Source organism: Phoenix dactylifera, chromosome 13, assembly GCF_051530095.1.
Source record: "Phoenix dactylifera cultivar Ajwa chromosome 13, Ajwa_hap1_PhDact_Kaust_v1.1, whole genome shotgun sequence".
Taxonomy (NCBI): Eukaryota; Viridiplantae; Streptophyta; class Magnoliopsida; order Arecales; family Arecaceae; genus Phoenix; species Phoenix dactylifera.
In genome coordinates this window covers 27,029,499-27,051,861 of record NC_143202.1, presented here as the reverse complement: position 1 = coordinate 27,051,861, position 22,363 = coordinate 27,029,499, and the positions used below count along the sequence as shown (strand labels likewise).

At 38.3% G+C, this 22,363-nt stretch overlaps 2 protein-coding genes across 5 annotated transcripts; both read right to left on the bottom strand.

Annotated features, from left to right (window-relative positions):
• Window positions 1–5,208: 5,208 nt before the first annotated feature.
• Window positions 5,209–12,161, bottom strand: LOC108511147 (zinc finger BED domain-containing protein RICESLEEPER 2-like). 4 transcript variants are annotated; one of them, XM_089926983.1, is made up of 7 exons: window positions 11,507–12,161; window positions 9,364–11,077; window positions 9,023–9,272; window positions 8,852–8,934; window positions 8,691–8,743; window positions 5,637–5,736; window positions 5,209–5,491 (listed from the first exon to the last, which is right to left on the bottom strand). In XM_089926983.1, the coding sequence occupies exons 1-4, from the start codon at window positions 11,758–11,760 to the stop codon at window positions 8,861–8,863; spliced, it is 2,292 nt and encodes a 763-aa protein (XP_089783109.1). In that variant the 5' UTR covers window positions 11,761–12,161; the 3' UTR covers window positions 5,209–5,491; window positions 5,637–5,736; window positions 8,691–8,743; window positions 8,852–8,860. The 4 variants fall into 4 exon arrangements, with proteins under 4 accessions (XP_089783109.1, XP_089783106.1, XP_089783108.1 ...); XM_089926980.1 differs by having other exon boundaries at window positions 5,637–5,687; XM_089926982.1 differs by having other exon boundaries at window positions 5,209–5,803.
• Window positions 12,162–13,798: 1,637 nt separating this feature from the next.
• LOC103703162 (transcription factor VIP1-like) lies at window positions 13,799–21,851 on the bottom strand. The gene is made up of 4 exons (XM_088709704.2): window positions 21,159–21,851; window positions 20,209–20,341; window positions 14,923–15,007; window positions 13,799–14,342 (listed from the first exon to the last, which is right to left on the bottom strand). Exons 1-4 carry the CDS (start codon window positions 21,737–21,739, stop codon window positions 14,092–14,094), a joined length of 1,050 nt encoding a protein of 349 aa, XP_088565830.2. The 5' UTR covers window positions 21,740–21,851; the 3' UTR covers window positions 13,799–14,091.
• Between the last annotated feature and the right edge of the window lie 512 nt (window positions 21,852–22,363).

The following is a 22,363-nucleotide window of genomic DNA, read 5'->3' as shown; positions in this document are numbered from 1 at the left end:
TATTTTCTTCGATTTTGAAATCCTATATTACTAGATCTCTTGGAGGCTTTGATTGCAATTACATAGTATAGAAAAAAGATCACACACAACCAAATAATCCTGCTATGGTTAGAAGTCCTCCTTTGTGTAAAGAGAGGGCTTTTCCCACCTTTCTCAAGAAAGAGGGTGTTAAAAGTCACGAGAGAGGGCTAATCCCTATTGGAGCAAATATTGTTGGCGATCTATAACACTAATACATTTTTTCATACAAATTCTTATTTCTAGCAACTATTTTTTTACTTCTCCGGTTTGTTTCTTGATATGATATCCCTCATTGATAAGCAATTAGTCCAGGCCCATCTTTAGTTGGCCAATTCAGAATTGGCTAATTGAACATAGCATCTACATAATCCAATCTCTTTCCTACCAGATGGCCTTCACTTGGAAACCCAAGCACCCACTGGTCCTATATTTAAGTGGTTTGCATTTCTAATTGGGAGACCGAACTCGAGTGGACAAACAAATTAATGGACCACATAATCATAGTTTTTTATTTGGTTAAAACCATCTAATCATGGTCAATAACTAGACTTTGCTCAAAAATAGTTTATGAGAGGGTAAAGTAGAAGTTGTAATCAAGGATGAGCACACCATGCCAAGTCAGTGAAGTTTCCTCCTACTTTTCATTGATCTCTTGGTTGGTAACTCAAAGACATCATTAGAGCCATCCTTGCTGTTGCAATTTCAGAGCATAAAATGATGAGGACCATGGGCTTTTCTGACCGTCAGATCTCGATGCTTGTTCTCATCTGATCATTTTATGTATGCTTCCATCGAGACAACCAGAAAGACATGATGTTCATGCCATGTTTGAAAGTGTGGGCCAAAAAAGGTGGCTGGGGATCGCTCGTGTTTAATAATTGCATAAAAGTACCATATGATTGTGGAAGATTCTAATTTGGGGGACTTTTCCGTGCTCAAATTGTTGAATACTAATTTGTAAGCAGATAATAGTCCAAAAGATAACATTATATAATCCGCCGACGGTGATACTTTTGAGTTGTTCTTTTTTTTTTTTTTTTTTTGCTAATTGGCTGTTGTTTTTTTTTAATCATTATATTTTCATAATTAAGTTTGTACCTGGAGAAATATATAAAAAAGATTGGACTTAGGAGACAAGGGTTACTAATTTTTTATCTTCTATTATATGTAATAAAAATTCTGAAGAGTGATCTTTGATGCTTAAATGTGCATAATATGACTGTGCTCATGAGAGAATGTAAAAGCTCACTCTCTTATAACAATTGTATCATGAATCTGCACCCCATATATTGAAATCTTATATTTAAACATAAGCAGGAGTTGTTGAGATGCCTAAATCATATGATTTAATTGTAAAAAATAGATTTTAAATCTTAAAATTACCTTCCTAAAATTATGGGGTGTGAGAAGAAAATAAATAAGAAAGAAAGGACTTTAAGAGTCAAAACTAAAATTCTAGAAAGAACGGGCTATAAAAACAAAAACATTTAGAAAAAAATCTAAAACATTAAAATTAAAAAATATATATATATTTTCCCTTCTTCCCCGATCGTTGCTGCTGAATACTAGTCAAAAAAGAAAGACATTGTCGAGCACCTGTTAAGCTTCAAATTGAGAACATTAGTCATGTTTAAGTTCCAAATCAAGATTTATCTCCTGGTTACCAATTAGGTTGAGACAAAGTAACAAACATGGACCAAGAAATTCAAAATATTAAGTGGAATTCAGCTTGTATGGTATTGAATAAACCCAAACTTGACTTGGATTTGGAATCATTCTAAAACTTTTTAAGTAAATGTGGACTAACTCTATAAACATTAAGCAAAAGGAGACCAGGCTTGGTTTTGATCTAGACTCATCCATTTGCATCCACTTACACCGAGGCATATCATTCAATGCCCTGCCTAATAATTCATAATGTTTAGGTGCACGCGGCGGGGAGCTTGGTAATAAGTGCCCGCTTTGCAAAAGAAGTCACGGATTCACATGCCATGAACATGAACAAAAAGTGCATGGTCCGTAGGACAAAAGATGTTGCTTGGTAGTGGTCCAAAAGAAGATTGCCACATGCAAAGCTTGTGGATGTTTGTGTACTTAAATCATTTCATGTGACTATTCAATGCATGTCAATTAATTCGCTTTTATTTGGACCACTGGAGTAAAGTATAACTTCCTATTTATTCCTTATAACTTCCTATTTTCCAATATTGGTTTTGCTTTATCCTGTCAAGACGGGTCAGAAGTAATGCTAAAGATTTATTCTAAGTGGTTTACTCAAGTCCCATGACTTAGTAGAATTGTCAAGCTAATTTCAATAAAATGATGGGTGGGTATCCAAAACTTGATCTATTAATGAGCTAACAATTATTGTGCATTATATTTTCTAGAAGGGGTCATTACATACAATAATATAGTATTATAGTAATCATAATTGTTGAAAACATAGTTTTGAAATAACTTAATATTTTTTAAGGTGACCGCTAACCAAGCTGATACTGTAGTTTAAATATTGTCTCTATATAAATTTAGGGGTTTAAATTATTTGGACGAGAGTCACCCTTCCTTGCAAAATTATTGTCTAAGATTTCATCTTTTACGCAATACATGTATATAAAAAATATTGTATTAGAAAGTACTATGGATAATGCCGAAGTTGTAACATGGATGAATGAGAAAACTTATTGAATCCACGGAGAATAGAGAATATTAGTCGGCCATTTTCACTTTGAATTTTTCTACCGTTGCGTCCTATGATTGTCATGAATTACCAGCAAAATTTAGATGGCGTTTCCTTCATCCGTTTCCCATAGCAGCGAGAAACGCCCATATAAGTATCCATTAGCTAAAGAGGCTCTCAAGCACCAATGCTTCGCTGGATCTATCTGGGGAAGATCGTTGGAGCAGGTGAATTCCCGTCGCTTTCTAGCCCCAAACTCATGTCCTCTCAACCAATAGAAAGCTGACACGTACGAAAGAGACAAAGATCTGGGATGGAAAAAAGATAAAGGACCGAGTGGTGCTCCGAAGCTTGACAATTTGACCGCATAGATTGCCTGCTGCTCCTTTTTGTCGTTTTTCTTTTTTTTATATGCTTTATTTTATAGTTTATTATTTTTAGTTTAATTCTGCTGACGGCGACGTGACCACACTAAGATATGATGTGATAGAAGGATGGGATTATCTAACAGCCGTCCAATCAAGTATCGATGGCTGCCGTGGACAGGAGTATCCAATATCCATGATCCATCATTACTTAAAAGGACCCTTTCCGGCTCCACGCCTCCACCTCGTAATGGATCTAAGAAGGGCATCGGCGGGAGATGATGGGTTTGTATGCTCATCGATGGGATGATGGATCTGGTAATGCTTCGACAGAGGACGTTGGATTTGGGTTTTTAAATCTAACGGCGGTGATTGACGATGAGTGTGACGGTGGGCTTGGACTGGGTTATGAAATAGTTGGGGCACTTTAAATGGAAGATTCCTGCAATTAGTTGATCGAATCCCTGCCAAGGTCTAAGCATACAGCAACAGGGCTTTTTGAGTGAAAATCTCTCTTCTTTTTTTCTTTTTTCGTTTTTAGTATATTTGTGGACTAAAGTCTAAAGTACTCCGCATAATAATAAACAAATGACAAAAGCTGGGCTCTAAAACATGGGACGTATGCTTTAGTGTGCTTTATGAGCCAGTTGTCACAAAATGCGACCCTTTCGGTAGTTTGAAATATAGTATATAGTATACCATACCGATCCAAACCAAATAATACAGAATATATCGTACCGTACCAATTTAATACTAATACTTGGTATGAATAGCATACCGAATATCGATACGTCAAAAAAAATTCATACCATATCGTACCAACTCTGTACTAATATGGCACCAGTACGAAGTCCAGTAACGAGACGGCGAACCTTAATTTTGAGGTTCTAAGCATCTAGTTAGGACCCACTTGTTTGAGTCAACCAACACTAGGATCAGGTTCTCTTCTTGCGCCCATAGTACAGTCTAGCCTAAGAATACAGTAAACTAAAAACACAACAATCTTGGTTTTTGCCCCAGGGTATAATTGCCTGTAAAAAGAATAAAAGAGGAAATGGTGTATTCACAGTAGCCACCAACATTGTGTGCTGAGTGTGGTTTCTGACCCATGAACCAGTAGCTGAGAGAGACTATATAAACTTGGCTCCACATAGGGGAATTTTCTGTGATAGAAACCCACAGAAGAACCGTGAGATTGAAATAATGGCACATCGCATCAGCTAGATTCGTGGCTCTTAAACTTCATTCACAACTACTGCCTTTAATCTACATATGGAACAGTTATTTCTCTAATCTCTTTAAACCATCTATTTCCTGTTTGCCTGTTTCCACAATTTCCTGCCAAGTCTGGGTGCGTAAATCAATGGCAAGTTGCAATCTAACTTTGAGGCAGTTGGAACATATAAATGAAGCACTCATCACAACTAACAACCTAAGAAGAAAGAAAGAGCAAGGCAAAAATAAAATAATGGACCAAGTTAAATGAAGCAGGTTTTATCTTGTCATATGCCATCCTGGCATTTCATAAGGTAGGCAAGGATACATAAGCCAAAGTCATCCCGGTTATGAAGTCCAAGATGATGCAAATTATGGAAGGAATAAGCACATTGACAAGCATATTATTCCAAATAGGTTTCATCAAGCTATGTTGTGAAGTGTACATATGCTGCATATTAGTGAAATATTAGTCTGTGATGATTGCAATATTAAGCTACAGAATTGCTACATAACGAAAGTATGCTATGTTTGCATGAGTCTACATCAACCAATGTTATGAACACAAGACTCCAGCATAACTGAATTAGCCCATACTACCTACATGTTACCAAAAACCATATAAAATAGAAGAGGTGATATGCTGCTAATTATGCAGAGCAGGGCTACGTTAGTAGACACAATATATTGTCTAGTGCAAGATCCTTTTTGGGCAATGTGATGAATCTAGAACATGATCTTTATCAAAAGGTATGATCAGTTCTAACAAAGAAAATTTTCATTACAGAAGGGTCTTTTTAGATATTTTTACAGATCAATAAAGAAGCAAGCAAGCAAATTGTAAATTGGACATTTATGGTTAATGTGATCTTGCATCCACATAATGAATGCATTTCCTAAGCTGTTCTCAAACATTCAATTCTTGCAATGTTTTAGAATTTGGAGGTTAATTTAATAACGATGCCGATTATCAGAAACATAAAAGTGTACCACCCGAAAAACTGTATCCTACTTCTCGCATGTATCCTCCTATAGATCAACCAAATGCAAGAACTTTTTCCAACCAAATGTATAGGATGCACAAGCATTCATTGCAGACTCTAAAAAAATATACATCTAGAGGCTAGAGCTTCAGAAGGTAATCATGGGAATAACTCCATGACTCGAATATCCAAGAAGCTTGAGGTCTGTTGTTCTCCTTAGCCTAGTCAATCTGAAGCAAAACAGTGGTAGCATTATATAAAAAAAATAAACAAAGAGCATGATACATATTTCATGAAAAGTACAGGTGATGGAATTAATTATCTATCAATAAAGAAATTTGAAGGCCTTCAACTCCAGTCAACCGAGAGTGATACCTCATTTCTCGCAATAGCTGCCTCAAGTTACTCGGGCGAACCATCTGTATCCTGAGCATAACATTGCAAAATCAGCAACTTATGGACTTGAGAAAGATTCCTGTCACAAATGAAAATAGAATCACAATGCCCCTTAATTATCTTGAGGGACTCACATGGTAAAGTTCCTGCCCATAGCGGAAAATCTATCATTTGGTCCATTAGACAAGAAAAGATGAATGATTAAGCTTCTAACAGCGATGTGTTTCAGCAACAAGTAGAAGACAAACAAGTGAACTTCAAAAATGATGATATATCATCAAATTTATGATGGCAGAGACCATAATCCAGAAATGGAAGATCGAGTCAACTTCTGTCAGTAAACAGAGGTCCACTTCATCTGAACTTTAAGGATCATATGAGGACACTTTTAAGGCTATCTTGATAAACTAAGTCTTCTTTTCTTCTAAAAAAAAGCTCTGACTCTTACAATACCCAATACAGAAAACGATCAAAACATCTTTGAGAGTCAACTCTAGTGCTTTCAAAATTTCCTAACACAATATACATCTAAAGTAGGACTTACAGACAGACACTAATCCAGCATTAAATAAATTCAAGAAGCTAATGACAAAATAGTTTTGAAATTTTTAGCTTGAAGTTGCCAGAAAGAAGAATTGATCTATCAATATTAACCTATGGGATTGATATAACACCACTAAACTTAGAAAAGAAGAATAAATAATTGAAAATCATGGCTCTCATCCTATGCAAGATCTTAGCCGAAATATCAACTTCAAATGCACTACTCACCAATAAAGTATATTTATAACTATTAAACCTTATTACCACAGCTGATAAACCAATGCAGCTTGAGAATGTTAAACATTAAAATCAATGTCCAAAACAAAATTAATCTCATCTCAAATACCCCCACTGATATTCCAATGCCTTGGTCATTATAGGTTGGTCAAGATCTCGAAATATCCTTTTTAAAAAAAAAAAAAATTTCTCCAGCCATCGACCTTGGCCAAAATAATCCCATATTTTGGTCCATCTTGATGTCATTCACTCACCAAGATTGCCAAAATATAGCAAAATGTGAAAATCATAAAGTTATATATGGGTAGCATCAAGAATTGTCAAAACTAAGGGGGCAATCATGTCCATAAAACTTTCATCACAGAGCAAAGCAAGAAGTAGTACAACCATGAATCCTGCAATGACAACAGGGGCATAAGTTAGGATCTAAAGGATCACAATTAAATTCTTGGTGCCTTTGAGGTTCGTGTGGGCCATGGATTGGAGCTTGACTTCACCAAGATAGAAGCGCACAAGACCTATCAAAGTGGATGGGACAAATCAGAAAGGAACCTAATAATAATGTTTCGAACACCAAGGGACAACTACAAGATTCAAGTGATAAAGCTCAATGCGATGATAGATGAATAGAGGAAGCAAGAGGCAACCTGATATACTTCCCCATACCTGGTGGGATTAGCCCCATTACAAGGCCCAATGAGCCAGTTTAAAAGGCCTGCAGGACCCTGCTAGGCACACACAGGACCCACACAGGAGAAACAAAACTAGTAGATAATACCAGACACATATGGTAACCACCAACGAGAATCAAACCCAATTTCAAATATCATGATACCTACAAGATCAAGGTCACTGGTACGGAGATAGTCGTATGGTGTTGGCCTGTGAGGACATCATTGCAAGCAAGGCAACCTCAACCATAATTCACATGCCTTGATGTAGCTTCAGATGGTCAATAACTTCCTAAGATGTGTTCTAGAAGTTGGTAACTTGTTCCTCTTTGGAGTTCATGCATTCCAAACATATAATTCATGTTTTGTTGGTGGTATGGATATGTTTGAATTCATTAAAAAGTAAAATACATGGATGTCAAACTAACATAATGTTGGGCCACCATGGTTATGTCACTGTAGCAGCCAGAGGGATGCACAGGATCTGCTGGCTTGAATGCCTCAGCAGCCCATTGCGCTTGGTTGGAGGAGGTGACTGCCTGTTCTACAGCCATTTCTTGTCTATGGGCTTGTTTACCCACAATAAGAAACTACAGAACCATATGAGAATTCAAAGGTACTCAAGATTATGAAAATGACAAAGAAGATGAATAGGAGAATAAGTAATCTCGCACCCCACTAAAAGTGCCTCACAGTGAGATGGAATTTCCACTGATTAGACCTCTAACTGACCTTGTTGAGTATGCTACAACAAGTCCATAAAAATTTATCAATTGCAGAGCACTCGACAATAACGAGTTTGGTCCTTGTCCTTCTCGTTACAGTGAAAATCAGCTATTTTGGACCCATACCCAATCTAATTGAAGATCAGGTCGGGTCGAACTCATGACTACAATTTCTGATCCAACAGGTCATTCGGGTCGGGTCGGATTCATATATGATCCGGACCCAATCCAAAAAAAAATTGGTCCGGTTTGGGTCCGGGTCGGATTTGTTTGTTCGGGTCCAGTTCATCAAAGGACTATATAAAAAAAAAAAAAAAAACTCATCAACAATCTGACTCCTGATATATGGGTAGAATCAAGAATTGTCAAAACTAAGGGGGCAATCATGTCCATAAAACTTTCATCACAAAGCAAAGCAAGAAGTAGTATAACCATGAATCCTGCAATGACAACAGGGGCATAAGTTAGGATCTAAGAGATCGCAATGAAATTCTTGGTGCCTTTGAGGTTAGTGTGGACCATGGATTGGAGCTTGACTTCACCAAGATAGAAGTGCACAAGACCTAATAAAGTGGACAAGACAAATCAGAAAGGAACCTAATAATAATGTTTCGAACACCAACGGACAACTACAAGATTCAAGTGATAAAGCTCAATGCGATGACAGATGAATAGAGGAAGCAAGAGGCAACCTGATATATTTCCCCATTCCTGGTGGGATTAGCCCCATTACAAGGCCCAATAAGCCAGTTTAAAAGGCCTTAGGCAAAGCCCTCACATGGAGAGACATACAAATCCAAACATTCATCACATGAGAATGAGGGAGAGAGAGATGTAATCACACAAGAGTCTCTTACTCTTCAGTTCGCAAAGTCGCACCCCAACGTTGTCTGGACTTGATAGAAAATAGCTGCAAAAAAATTTTCTTTTTCACTTAGATAATAGATATATAGTAAACTATGCATAAAAATTACAATATTCTTAACAATAGAACCATAATAATGAAGATGATTGTTACCTGCATAAGCTAATCATTAGTGCTAATAACAATAGCTGTTTCATAATCTTCAACCTTGTAATTAGTATGAGGAGGTGGGTCATCTACAAATGAAAAAAATATAAAATTAAAAATTGAAAAGTTTTAAAGCACTAGTATATGATAAAGTTAGAGATGTTCTAGAAATTGAACCTGCAAGATGAGGCAAGGTGTCTCGAAGCCAATCTTGTGTGCATATCAATGCCTCAACCATATTCGGAGATAGGCTGCTACGGAAATCATCCAAAACCCTGCCAGCAGTGCTGAAGGCAGACTCAAATGCAACGGTAGAAACAGGAATTGCCAAGATATCACGTACCATCCTAGACAATATTGGATATTTTGATTCATTGAATCTCCAATAGTCTAGAATGTCAAAATTTTGATCCCCTAATGAATGAACCTGCTCAAAAAAAATACATTGCAAGTCATTTTTATTAGTAATATTGACTTATATTTTAATGCAAGCATCCAAATTAAAAATCATAAAATACCTTCTCTTCCAAATACATCTTTATTTCTGACTTGGAAGGTTGGGCAACTTCTTTTTCTCGGATAAATTTTTTATAGTCTTGCAAAAAAAAACTCTCATCTCCTCTACCATGAGATGTAGACACCATCACCTCCACTTGAACATGAGAGACATTTGCACCATATAAAATTGTATAATCATCATAAAGATTTTGAAGAACATCATACACTTTCTTGATTTCAAATGAAGCACGATCACCATTACCATAGATTTTTTGAAAGCAATACTTAATAAGCTTCATCTTATATCTTGGATCAAGAACAACCCCTACGGCAAGAATGTGAGAGCATTGCTTCCAATATTTGTCAAATTCTTCTTGCATCTTTAAGGCCATCATTGTCACAACTGCATTTGAACTCCTAGATTCTTGAATCAATAGCATCTGTATTCTCCAAATTTCATAAAAATACAAATTTGTAGTTGGACTTTTTGTTTGTGAACAAATTTTAGTTATATGATGGAAAACTTTTAAAAAGTTACAAATAATAGTGCCTTGAGACCAATCCTCCTCAGTTGGTGCATCTTCAAAATTAGAATCCTGTGCCTCAAGTCGCATAAACACATCCTTGAATTGTATAGCATCATCTAACATGAGATATGTAGAATTCCAATGAGTAGGTACATCTATGCATATCTTTTTCTTATCATTCATCTTTAATTGTTTCGCAATTTCCATAAATGTTTCCAATCTTGCTTGAGATGATTTTACATATTTAACAGCCTCACGGATCCTATGAATGGCACCCTCCATAATCTTCAACCCGTCCTTCACAATCAAATTAAGAATATGTGCACAACAATGCACATGAAAGAACTTACCATCCAAAAGTAAATCTCTTCTAAATTTTCTTTGAAGTTCCATGGCTGCAATTGTATTTGCTGGCAAATTATCAACAGTGATTGAACCCAACCTTTTCTCGATATTCCAAGATAAAATGCAGCTAGCTATACAATCACTAATGACTAAGCCCGTATGTGGTGAAGGAACCATCTTAAAACTGATAATATGCTTTTTAAGTTTCCAATCATTAGTGATGTAATGTGCAGTGAGACACATATATCCTAATGTCTGATTTGATGTCCACATATCGGATGTTAAGCTGATTCTTCCACAGTTTGCCTTAAACAAATCATCAAGTCTTCTTTTTTCCTTTTCATATGCTTTAAAGCAATCAGATGCCAATGTTGCCCTTGAAACAACATGAAATTCAGGTCTAAGGTCCCTAACAAATTTCTGAAAAGCTGGGTGCTCAACTGTTGTAAATGGCAACTCCTGTAGAATTACCATTCTTGCAAGATCCTCACGGCTTCTCTCTTGATCAAATGAATAGGGAGTCAACTCATTCAATACAACACCATCTTTTGAAGCCACATTACCTATTAACTGTTTCTGCCTCCTATCAAGACTTTTTTTGGACTTACAGTTCTTTGTGTGTTTGTGAAGATGACTTGTCCCATTTTTAGGATTGGCTGAAAAAATAAAATGGCAATAATTGCATTTGGCCTTGTCTTTTTGGTCTTCTACTTCACTATAATGATTCCATATCTCTGACCTCCTTTTTTTGCTCGCTCGAAAGCTATCTGTATTAGAGGGCTTCATAGCTTGAGAACTACTAGAGCAAAGTGTTCTTGAAACTTCAGCTGTGTTTTCATTGCTACCCATCACGGACATCAACCTATTTCCCACATAATTCAATAAAACTGTATAAGCATGAAATGCAACTAAATGATTGAGAGCTTGTTTCAATTATGGATCGCTACTCGAGTTTTACAACTTTTGGAAAGATGAATCTTTCTTTCCCAAAAAAGTTAAATCAAAAGCATCTTACACCAGAAAATAGTTAAACAACTGCCCTAATAACATCTCAAAACAAGATTCGGGATGAAACTTAAAAGAAAAAGGAAAAAAACCAAGAACCAACAAGAACTGCTACAATCCCATGAAGATCTAAAGAACTACTAAATTCATTAAAGAAGATGAAAAAGAAAACAAAAGGGCATCCAGTTTCAATACCATATCCAAATTTAAACAAGCTAAATACGCATCAAGAACCCTAGCAAACAAAACCAAGAACCCATCAAGATCCCGGTCAGTTCAACCTCACCTGTGGGGCAATCGGCTGAAGCGGGCCTCAAGCTGGTCCTTGAAGTCGGGATTGGAGACGGCCTCCCCATTCCCGTTCCCCACCAACCGCGTGAAGATTTTGTTCTCGATGTCGTTCGCCGCGATCCCTCCCCCGCCGCCGAGACCGAGCCCTCTCGGCGGAGATGAGCTCTCCCCGACCTCTTCGATCGCCTCCTCCGCTCCTCCCTCCATCCCGGCCGCCCGGAGATCCACCTCACGTCGCGGCGAGCCCATCGGATGGGAGCCCAGAGCTATGGTCCCAACGACTGAAGCAATGGCGATAGCGAGGCGAGGGAAAAAAAGAGGAGCCTATAGCCGAGATATAGGGGCGGGCCGGCGGGGTGGGTTGCGGTGGCGGTAGAATGGTTCTTTTGGGGGAGCGAGTAGGGCGGGAGGCGATCGAAAGAGCGCGAAACGTTGGAATGAAACCTTTCTGGAATCTTCGAGGGCAGAAAAAGAAATAAACAAAGGAAGGTAAAAAGGTTCGGGTCCGGGGACTTATATCGAGAGGAATCAGAGGGTAAGGTCCGGAATTCCGGATACACGATTTAAGGGAGAGGAATATGTTATACGGGATCCGATCGTTATCCTGGATAGCGGGAAGGAGTGTTGCCGAGTCCGGCCTCCATTCTTGCAAATGCGCACCGGCCGCCGAGGCACGCATTTGATTTGCAGAAAAATAAAATAAAAAAACATCATAAAAATATTTTTTATAAAGTTAATATATAATATCTAAAAAATAACATTTATATACTTATTTAATATAAAAAATAGTATATTAATAAATAGTTTATATTTAGTTGAGCATCTATTTTTTTAAAAAAAATATATAAAATATATACTATGCTATTATTAAAAAAAACTAATCCTATCCAATTGGTAAAAAAATATATCTTAATATCTAATTGGTAAAAAATAATTTTTTTCATGTTCTATAGGTTTTTTTCCCCATTAAATATGAAAAATTAATGGTGGAAAAATTAATCAAATAAACAAGGATGAGACCCTTATTAGCTCAATTTTCTTTGGGGACCAGCTGGGATAGATTCACATCCCTCTTAGATGCATCTATACTGCCCTACTTGCACACTGCACAGGATTTATTTATTGGAATCTTAAGGATCCAAGAAGATATATCATTTTTATGCCTGCTGACATCTAAAACCGTCATTGCATAGCTCCGATTGAACCATTTATTGACCATTTAGGACCAACTAGTTAGCCAATCATCTGGACGAGATAAATAGCATATAGTCTAAGTACTATTCAACTGGTTTAGACACGTCAGGTACCACTTGTGTTGAAGAATCTAAGTATTAATTTCCGGTGCCACCTGTGTTGCTCCCATAACTGACATTCATACTTGAGGGCCCATGTCTCCTCATGAGCATCTTCCTTCCTACAAACAACAAAATTATCATCTGCCTCCATATGTCAAAGCCAAAGGTACTAATAGGTTTGGTTTTGCATGAATGGATCCTTTCTTTGTCTTGCTATGATATAATTCGCTTGCTGTGACATCTTCATTACAGATGGCTGCAAATTCTTGAGGAACAGATCTCAGCAGTAGTAACACAGAGTTCTGATTCATGAGCATTTTGAACCTATGGTGCTGTCACATAGCGGAACCATATTTTGCACTAAGAAGAGGACCAACAGTAGCATAATCATATTAGCATCGTTTGCTTTCATAATTTAGTGCCAGTGTTTTGTAAAATGAGAATAACTGGGGCAAAAATTTTAAGGTTGAAGTGTGCTATATTTAGTTAGAATCATTCGCGTTAATAGTGAGAAGAGGCACAAAGATGAGGTATAACCATTTGAGATCAGGCATGCGAACATTAAGCACAAGAAGGAATAGAGTAGCAAGGCATGATTTTAGGATTGCATTCAAATTGAAGGACCAGAACATAAATTAACAGTCACTTTGATACACACGACTACCCTTCTCTTTTGTCAGAAGCCTTCCCTCCCTGTGTACCAGTGAATTTCTATACCTTCAAGCTCTACCACCGCACGCTGCAACTGCCGAGCATCTGCTGGCTCCCCAAAATCATTAACATGTAGTAACAAATCCAGTTAATATTTCAGCAGGCACTGCTGTTATTTAAAAGCTCTCCAGTTCAAGAAGGTGGGTTCATCTAAAAACAAGAGAACGTTGTTGAGGACGATTGACATTCAAAACCAACGAAATGTGTAGTTCTGTCCATTGCAACATTAAAGCAAAAATTCCATATCATGTGTTTGAAAGAAGGAAAAAAAATGCTGCCTCTGATAAATGTTAGATAGCATTTCTCATACCGCCTTTCATCCTGAAGAAGAAAGGTCTCTTAGCAACTTCTGTACGGAGTTACAATAAGCATAGAGAAATATCAGTCTGAATTTTTTAAAACAAACTTCCAATCAAATATCTTGGATACAGATATTATTGTAATTAACACAAAAGAACAACAATTCCCTAGGAGACATGCATTAGTATACATGAACTATGCTTCACATTGGCTGAATTCCTTTTGGAGATATAGTCACAGGTAGCTGAAACTGTAGCTACAGATGATTATGTCCTCACATGAAGTCCATCGAATCACTCAGGGAGGGACCACTCAGAGACTGGCCATTTGAAGAACTCTGAGATGGAGATTGATGGTGATGTTGAGCCTGATGTCCGCTCAGGTGGGGCAACTGATGTGAGTGAGAGAAATAGGGTGGCACAGTCTGTTGAAGTCCTCCATTGAAGCAATTCCCGTTGATGTTTGGAAGCTGTCCAGTTGCTATCTTGAGCCGCTGCACTTCTTCCCTCAAAGCCTCATTCAAAGCTGTACAAGAACCAAACACAATCAGTAACATAAATGTAATAGAAATTCTCCATATTTAGCGTTGGTGTCTTCAAGTAGCAGATAGCAAGTTGTTTTTCTGTCCAGAGCCCCTGCACCAAATAACTGACCACAACCTGTGAATCTGAGAACAATAAACAAGATTACGGCGTGAAATTATAACAATCTTTCCATTATTCTACTGAACATTTTGTGCACTAGAATTAAGATCTTGCACACTTTTTGCCAACTTACACCGCTACAATTTTCAGTGGTTGGTAAAAGCAGACAGTTTTTTAATTAGTCAAGCAAACACCACTGCAATCCTATCAATTTTGTCAGATTGATAAATGAAACCAAAGATAATGGACAACTTCGTGTTCAATGTAGTTAATCACCTAATCCTTCTAAATGTGGAGTTTACAGGAAGAGTTAAGGCGTCATATTAAACTAAAACTCATTATTACGTATCATGGGAATTTTATAATCTAGTTGTCAATGTGATGGCATATTGAAAATGCAAACACCAAAATTTTAAGCTTAGATCAGCATAGAGGACATTGAAAATGCATCAGAGACATACCATCACGAAGTTTTGCTTGTTGTTCCATGGCCTGCAACCGCAACTTGAGTTCTCTGTTCTCTGTCGTCAAACCAGTGGTGTCTCTCTGGAATATTATATAAATTGGAAATTTCATCGTTGCACTAATGCTGAGTTAAGTAGTCGTGCATATGTCAAGGTATCAAGGAAAGTTTAAAGGACAGTAAGAAATACAAATAAAAAAAGTATACACTGCAGTTGGTCATCTATGCAGAAATGTAAATTGTTGAGTCTTACTGTAACAAGAAAGTATTCCCGATAAAAATACTTTTGCATAAGTTTTCAATCTCATAGGGATATAAAGTAACATAAATGATATTATTTTTTGACCATTCTGCCGTATATCCTGTCATATTTGGAAAAAGATACAAGTACAAGATCAGCCAAAAAATGTCTGAATCAAAATGCCAATGCCCTTAAAACTAAATAGATTAAAACCTTGCCTTTCCTTTTTAGTCAAGGCAAAACTTCCCAAGATAGTAACGGTGGTGTTATTGATAAATTACATCTAAACATAGGTATGATGATGAACAAGAAACTATCAATAGAAATCAGCATTTGGATTCGTGACTCTTCAACAGTACCCTGTTCTCCCATTTTTCACTGTTCAATCATTATTGATAAAAAATTATCTTGGAGAAGCCTTCAAGAAATGTCCCCAATATAATTTACAATGAGCCTGAATCCTGAGTACGATGTGCATAAGATGCAGTAACTGAGGGTTCAACAGTATTACCTATGGACCTGTTGAAGATTTGGTCTACACACTTCCTAGACACTTTTCTCTACAAAAAAAAGACTCTTCTGGGCCTGTTTGGGTAATCTAGAAGGAAATCCAGCCCAATCATGCTAGATTTGTGGATTAGGCAGTCCATTTGGGCACGGCCTGTATCAAGCAAATTCCTCCTAATTCATATCCCCGGAGGGAGGAGTGGGGGCCGCATCCCTTGCTAGATTATCCAAACATGCCCTTAGTTTTCTAAAAATACAATCTTTAGCATAGTTCTATCTTCGAATGATTTTTTGTTTTGTATTTTTTTTTGTCCAAAGTTACCTCTTTAGGATTTGTCTAACATTATGCAATCACTGCCGACAAAGCCTTTTGATAATTAATATCAATGTTATGAGGTTTGCATTTCTAAATGATATTTTGGCTCGTAACTTGTGCCAATAATGTGCGGCAATGTGCGCAGTGCTGTTCGTGAGTATGTATCAACTGAAAAGCATGAATTTTGGTTTTCAGGTCCCTGACACTTCCTGTTGATGGAAATCAAAGCTTGCATCTCCAAGTTTTTTTTTTTCTTACATGGACATAATAGGGAAAAAGATCTCATATCCTTGTCCAAATCATTCCAAATTTGCTTGCCACACCTTCTTTGCTTTCTCAATTTATCTTTTGATCTGATCAAACCTAACATAGATCTAATCTTCCTCTTCCTTACCATTGCCGATCTCATCAACTCTATAACTATAATAGCAACTAAAGTTACCTAAGTAATAAACAAACTTAATGACAATTCCTCCAATCATACCACCAATCCATTTTGTCGAAGCACCTTGACCATATTATCTATCACAATTAAGCAGTATTCTAAAATAACATTTTCACAACATTCTTTGAGAACTCTCTTTGCCAACACTGGTTGGTAGGATTACTCTAGCAAGAGCTTGGAATCTCCCCATGTCATGGATCCAAATTTTCCATTTTAGCTTCTTAACCGTTTGTCTTAGTTCAGTTCACGGTGCATATTCTCACAAGTGACGCAATTTTAAGGCCATGGCCTTTTATTATGCTCCTGCCTTGCTCTCAACTCTTCTACAGCTTTTCAAAGGAAAAGTGGCAGCAGTACCTTCCTACCCTCCCTGCCACTGTCAAAAATAGAGAATAGGCATCAGAACCTACATATATACTATTATAAATATGCATACACATACATCATGATAGTAGATTCTCAAAAGGTAAAGGAGTAAAAGGAAACAAAGGCACAGGTTGATTGACTTCAAGTCCTTAAGATGACATAATAGGTTGCAAGAGCTCCAATTTGCAACATTCACTAATTATACAGCTCAAACCATAAGAAGGGAACAATATCAACCATCTACCATTAAGGCACTTAGCAAATGCTCAAAAAAACTCTTAAAAAGTCTTAGCTTCTGTGATAGGAATCTTTGAATTAGGTTCTCCTTGTACTTTCAGCATTTTGCTTGGTTTGACGGTTGAAGTACCTGTACCAGCATACTTCAAAATTTGTCTTTTGGTAGATAGTCCTAAATGCTTCTTTTTCTTTAAGCACTCACCTTTCTTTATCCATACAAATTTATAAAACATAAATTTTCTTAAGACTAGTTCTCTTTTGACCAGAACTGCTAACATCAAGCCCATCTATTCTTACTGTAGATGCAACCAGTCCATCTTGCAGCGAACAAACTTTGGAATTCTTGATTAGATGATAAGCAAATTAGCTTCTAAAATTTTTCCAATAACCCCAAAGCCACTTTAAAAACAAGATAATATGTCCTCATATGCCATGTGAATGTCCATTCATATCCTGAATCAAAAAGATAACTTGCTATACCACTGGTGCATATCAAACGCCATATTTTATCCCGAGCCAAGTAAGATAAAAGAACTAGGTACGTCATTTATTAGTATCACATCAAAGATCCAATTTACATGAACTTTAGCTGCAAGCATACCATAACACATGTTAGTGCTTATTATACATTTATGTGCCTAAACCCGCTTATGAACCATTCATACCAAATTAAATATTTCATTAATGTAAATATGCTTGACATTATTTGGACATTTCTGGGTGAGGACTATGTAAGTAATCCCAACAAACACATATAGTCATTATTTAAAATCTAAAAATGAATTTAAGGGCAAGAGTGGAAATCTTTGCGAAGAACAGATGCCAATATAACAAAAAGAACATTATAGATAATTTGATTCTATGTGCCTGCTCTTCTTTATGTGTATGTGCACGAGCCCCCACCGGCCCTAGTTTAAGCGTGTTTCGCTGATCAGGTCAGTTTCAATCAGCTCAAAAATATTCAGATTAGATTTCCTTAAAACTTCTGATGCAAAATAGAACTATTAATGAAGTACAAAAAAGAACTGGAAGTTGTCACGGCATATATACCTTTCACTGCTACAATGATTTCAGAAAAAAACACATTTTCTGATCTGCTGACATCAAACTACGGAAAAACACCAGGGCTACCAGCAATAGAAGACCTTAGAGAAGGCATGTGGAACACTATACAGAAAAGTTTACAACTCAAGCTTCAAAACCGTATCATGCAGAAACCCCAGGAATGGCCTAAGTTGTAATACCAAAAACCAAAAACCAATATTCCACCTCCAACCAATCCCAATATTAACATTTGCAATTCAGCAACTATAATTTCTATAAAAAATGATAGCACCATACATATACAACCAACAGCTATCTATTTAAAAGAAGGAACAAAAAAAAAAAAAGACAGCCTATTTGATGGTAACATGTTTGTGTTTGCTTTTGCAATCACTTAAGAGGGGTCTGCTTGCATAATCCAAAGTTGCATTACAATGTTATCTAACACAAGATGTAAAGAAACACGGAGCATTATGAGTTGCCAAATTTGTAAGTGATGACTGACACTATGTAAGTAGAAAACTTAAGGTTTAGACTAGGTGCATATACAAGAATGTAATTAAGAAGACCCTGATAGGATGTGCAGTGTGGAAATTTGCACCAACATGTTGCAGAAAGAAGATCAAATGGCTAGCAAAACCAAATGGTGTTAAAAACCACAGTCAAATTGTATGAAGAATTCCATACAAAACCAGGTATCAACCAAGAACAATACATATACAATCTACTCGAGCAATTATGAGATTACATAATTCTAATGATGCAATGACAGCGTTCACCTCTTAACTAATAATTTTTAAGGGGGGAAAAAGCATTGAGTTTGATAGCTTATTCTCAGAGCCACCTTGGCAAGGTCCAACATAGATATACTTGGCACTTGCTATAGATACAAACAGAATGAACTATGAATAAGCGATTTAAAATGTAGCAGAATAATATCAGGTTGGAATATTGTAGCTGGCAGTAACAATCAGGGCCGGCCCGAGCCCTAGGCGACTGAGGCGGTCGCCTAAGGCCCCGGGCCAATGGAAGGCCCCCGGGAGGCTGACCAAAAGAAAGCAAAGGCCCCGATCTGGGGCTGGCTACGAGTCTTCTCCCTTGATGGAAAGGAGGTGGAGAGTTTCCTGGCCTGCAGAGGGGCAATTTGGGATGTTGGGGACAGTAGTTTTGTTTTGGGTGGGGAGAGCGAGAGAGAGAGAGGAGGGATTTGGTTGGCTTGATAGACGCCTGAAGCCACTCTTATCTTTCATCCCTTCTCTTTTTTGGTTTTGGTCTTGGTTTTCCTTCCCTCACATTACTCCTGATCCAGCTGGGCCATCCGGACGAAAGATAGGGGGATTGGAGATGGACTTCTTCGAGGGTGGAGATTCTTTTAGTTTTCTCCTCTCGGTTTCTTCTCCCCTCTTGGGTGGTAGAGAGAGAAAAGGAGGGAGGGGGTTTAATGGCTGCTGTGCTGTGATGTTGCAGTTGCCGCTTGGGTACTTACTTGAAGGGGAGATGGTGGGATGGGGTGAATTTCCCATAATGACCCTACTTTCTCTTCTAGAGAGGTTCCTTTATGGAAAAATTCTTTTCTTTACCTTGCCATGAAGTGCCATGGGATGACCTTTTCCTATTTGGCTCTTGCTTGACATGGTAAACAGTATTGCCAAGCATTATCTCAGTTATTTAATCAGTTTCATGGCTCTTCATTTAGTATAATTACTTTTATGTGCTTCCATACAAGAATTATATTAAATTAAAAAGGCTTTTTGTCTATCTTTGTTAGATTCATGTATCTTTGTTAAAATAGTGTACTTGATAGCTATCTATTTTTATATATTTTTTAATATTTTATATTTATTAAAAAAAATTACTAAAAAAAAGGCCTCGTTCATTGGATTCGCCTTAGGCCCCAGAATGTATTGAGCCGCCCCTGGTAACAATCTTGATCAAATGGAGATCAAGTGAGATGCAAACACATCATACAGGAAGCAAGCCTGACACTACTAAATTAATCATTTTCTCAAGTGCCACATTAAAAGAATTTTGCTCAGATAAACATGAGAGTGGAAGATGATAAGCAAAACAAAATGATTTATCAAAGTCTAAATGAACAATGAACTGTTGTAGCCAATTTGACTCCTACCTGTAGAAGCGTTAGCTGTGCTGACAGAGAGGTTGCCTCTGTCTGAAGTGTCTGCACCTTCCGTTCAAGTTCGCTAGTGTACCGAATCTTCCTCTCCTTTGATCTGGCAGCAGATTGCCTATTTGCAAGAATCCTATAGAAGGTAATCTTTACTTCAGAAATATAGTTTAGCAATACTATCACAGGAATCATACAGAATAAGCATGTCGAGTAAACATAAAAATAGCATACGAGACTAGTCCACCCTAAAGTATAGATCCCCTTCATTTTTCAGTACATAACATGCAATCGACGTTCTTTTCAACCTCGTAAAGTGAGGTACAACAGATGCTCACGCAAACTTCTTATTTTTAAGGAACAAGAAGGAAACTGGAAGTATGGATTTTTGAAAACCAAGCAAGAGGCAATATCCAAAAGAATATAAGGATAGCATATCTAAATTTAACAGTTCTCCGAAATCTCATCTCAGAAAGAAGAGAACATCGACAAAAATACCAAAAAAGAGGACTTCTTGGGAGGACGATATCGACAAAAAATCACAAAAAGGGGGGATTCTGGCAATGCGTAAAGCCGTTCACGTATCAGAACATTGGAAGCCCTCGACTTCGCAAACATTCGTGTAGGAAATTAATTTATATAACAAAGATATACAAAAATTTAGCAAACAAAACCCCTCAAATACCCCATCAAGTAAACCACGCTAGGATATTGCTCGATATTAAAGAATCCCAATGGCAAACTTGATCCACAGAATTCCCCAATATTATATCTAAATGATAAGGATGGCAAGTCTCAATTCGAAGTTAATCGATAAATTACGACTCATAAAACCCCCACAAAATTCGAACTAATCTGGATACGAGTCCCAGAATAGAAATTCCCAATATCCTAACTTCAAGAAATCTCGTGAAATTCAAAGGTAGAAGAAAAGAAAGTAGAGAAAATCAAGCCTTTTCGCCCTCTTGGGATCGATCAGGGCCAGCTCGGCGAGCTTATCCGCCGCCATCGCTTTCTTGGCGTAATCCGACGACGACGAAGCCGACTGCCCCTCGAACGGCGAGGTGGCCCCGTCCATTGATCCGCTCCGTCGGTGAAGCCCCCTGCTATCCTGTACCCCGTCACCGCCGCCGCCGCCGCCGCATCCGCCAGCGGCCGGCGCCCCCTGGAACGCCAACCCCTCAAAGAACGCGGCATCGACAGAGAGGCTCCTGAGGTGAGCACCTCCAGCAGCCCTCCCCGCCCTCCTCTGCTCCCCAGCCGGCGGATCCGACCTCCTGGATTCGACCGGCGGCGGGCCTCCTCCTGCAGCGACGGCGTCGCTGGCGGAGAGGCTGTCGTCGGAGAGTGAAGGGAAGTCGATGTCGGAGATGCCGAAGTCGGCGTCGGAGTCAAAGAGGAGGTCATCTGGCAGGTGGAGGAAGGTCTCGGAGTGAGCGCGCCGGTGGCCGCCAGCGCCGCCGCCGACGCCGCGTGGGTTGGGGGGGATCAGCCCGAAGCGGTGGTTGGATGGAGGGAGTCCGGTCGGGTCCATCGTAAGCGCCCACGGAACGAGCTGCGGCCGAGGGAGGAGGAGAAGAAGCAGGAGGAGGAGGAAGCGGTGGAGATGATGGGGTGGCGGTGACTTATTACTCCACTGGTCGCGGTCAGTGGATTCAGCATGCTGTAAGTCTAATGTTGCCAACTATCGACCGTTTGATTGGAAATGGATGGTGATGTATCATGTATCCGGATGGGGCGACATTAAAGAAGTGGTTCGGCACAACTCATACGGTGATCGAGGACATGTACGTACGGAGAGTTCTAAAGAAGTGGTTCGCTTCCCCACGTATTTCGAAACCGGGGCGTTATTCTAACGGATCCTCAACAAAACCGTTATATCCAACGGCCGTTATTCACCCTGAAATGCATGGCTTGGAATTTCTACTATTTAAATAACAACGATTATGATAACGGCAGTTACAACCAACAAGAAATGGCGGGCGATAATGAAAAATAACAGCGTTATTTAAATGCCTTTATAAATATTTCATACCATCAGAAAGGTCTGCAGGTGTGAAATGCTGGGGGAAAGAACGGGCGTTCCGTATGTGTGAAATGCGAAGTCGAGGGCGTTCCGTATGTTTGACTGTTTGTTATTCTATTGGTGGCAGGGTGG

Coding starts and splice junctions, on each gene's coding strand:
- LOC108511147 (XM_089926982.1), bottom strand. CDS start 11,760: ATGGGCTCGCCGCGACGTGAGGTGGATCTCCGGGCGGCCGGGATGGAG. Junction 11,078..11,506: donor TTCAGCCGATTGCCCCACAG/GTGAGGTTGAAC, acceptor TGTGGGAAATAG/GTTGATGTCCGTGATGGGTA. Junction 8,935..9,022: donor CACCTTGCCTCATCTTGCAG/GTTCAATTTCTA, acceptor TTTCATTTGTAG/ATGACCCACCTCCTCATACT.
- LOC103703162 (XM_088709704.2), bottom strand. CDS start 21,739: ATGGACCCGACCGGACTCCCTCCATCCAACCACCGCTTCGGGCTGATC. Junction 20,342..21,158: donor GATCCCAAGAGGGCGAAAAG/GCTTGATTTTCT, acceptor TACCTTCTATAG/GATTCTTGCAAATAGGCAAT. Junction 15,008..20,208: donor CACAGCTAACGCTTCTACAG/GTAGGAGTCAAA, acceptor ATAATATTCCAG/AGAGACACCACTGGTTTGAC.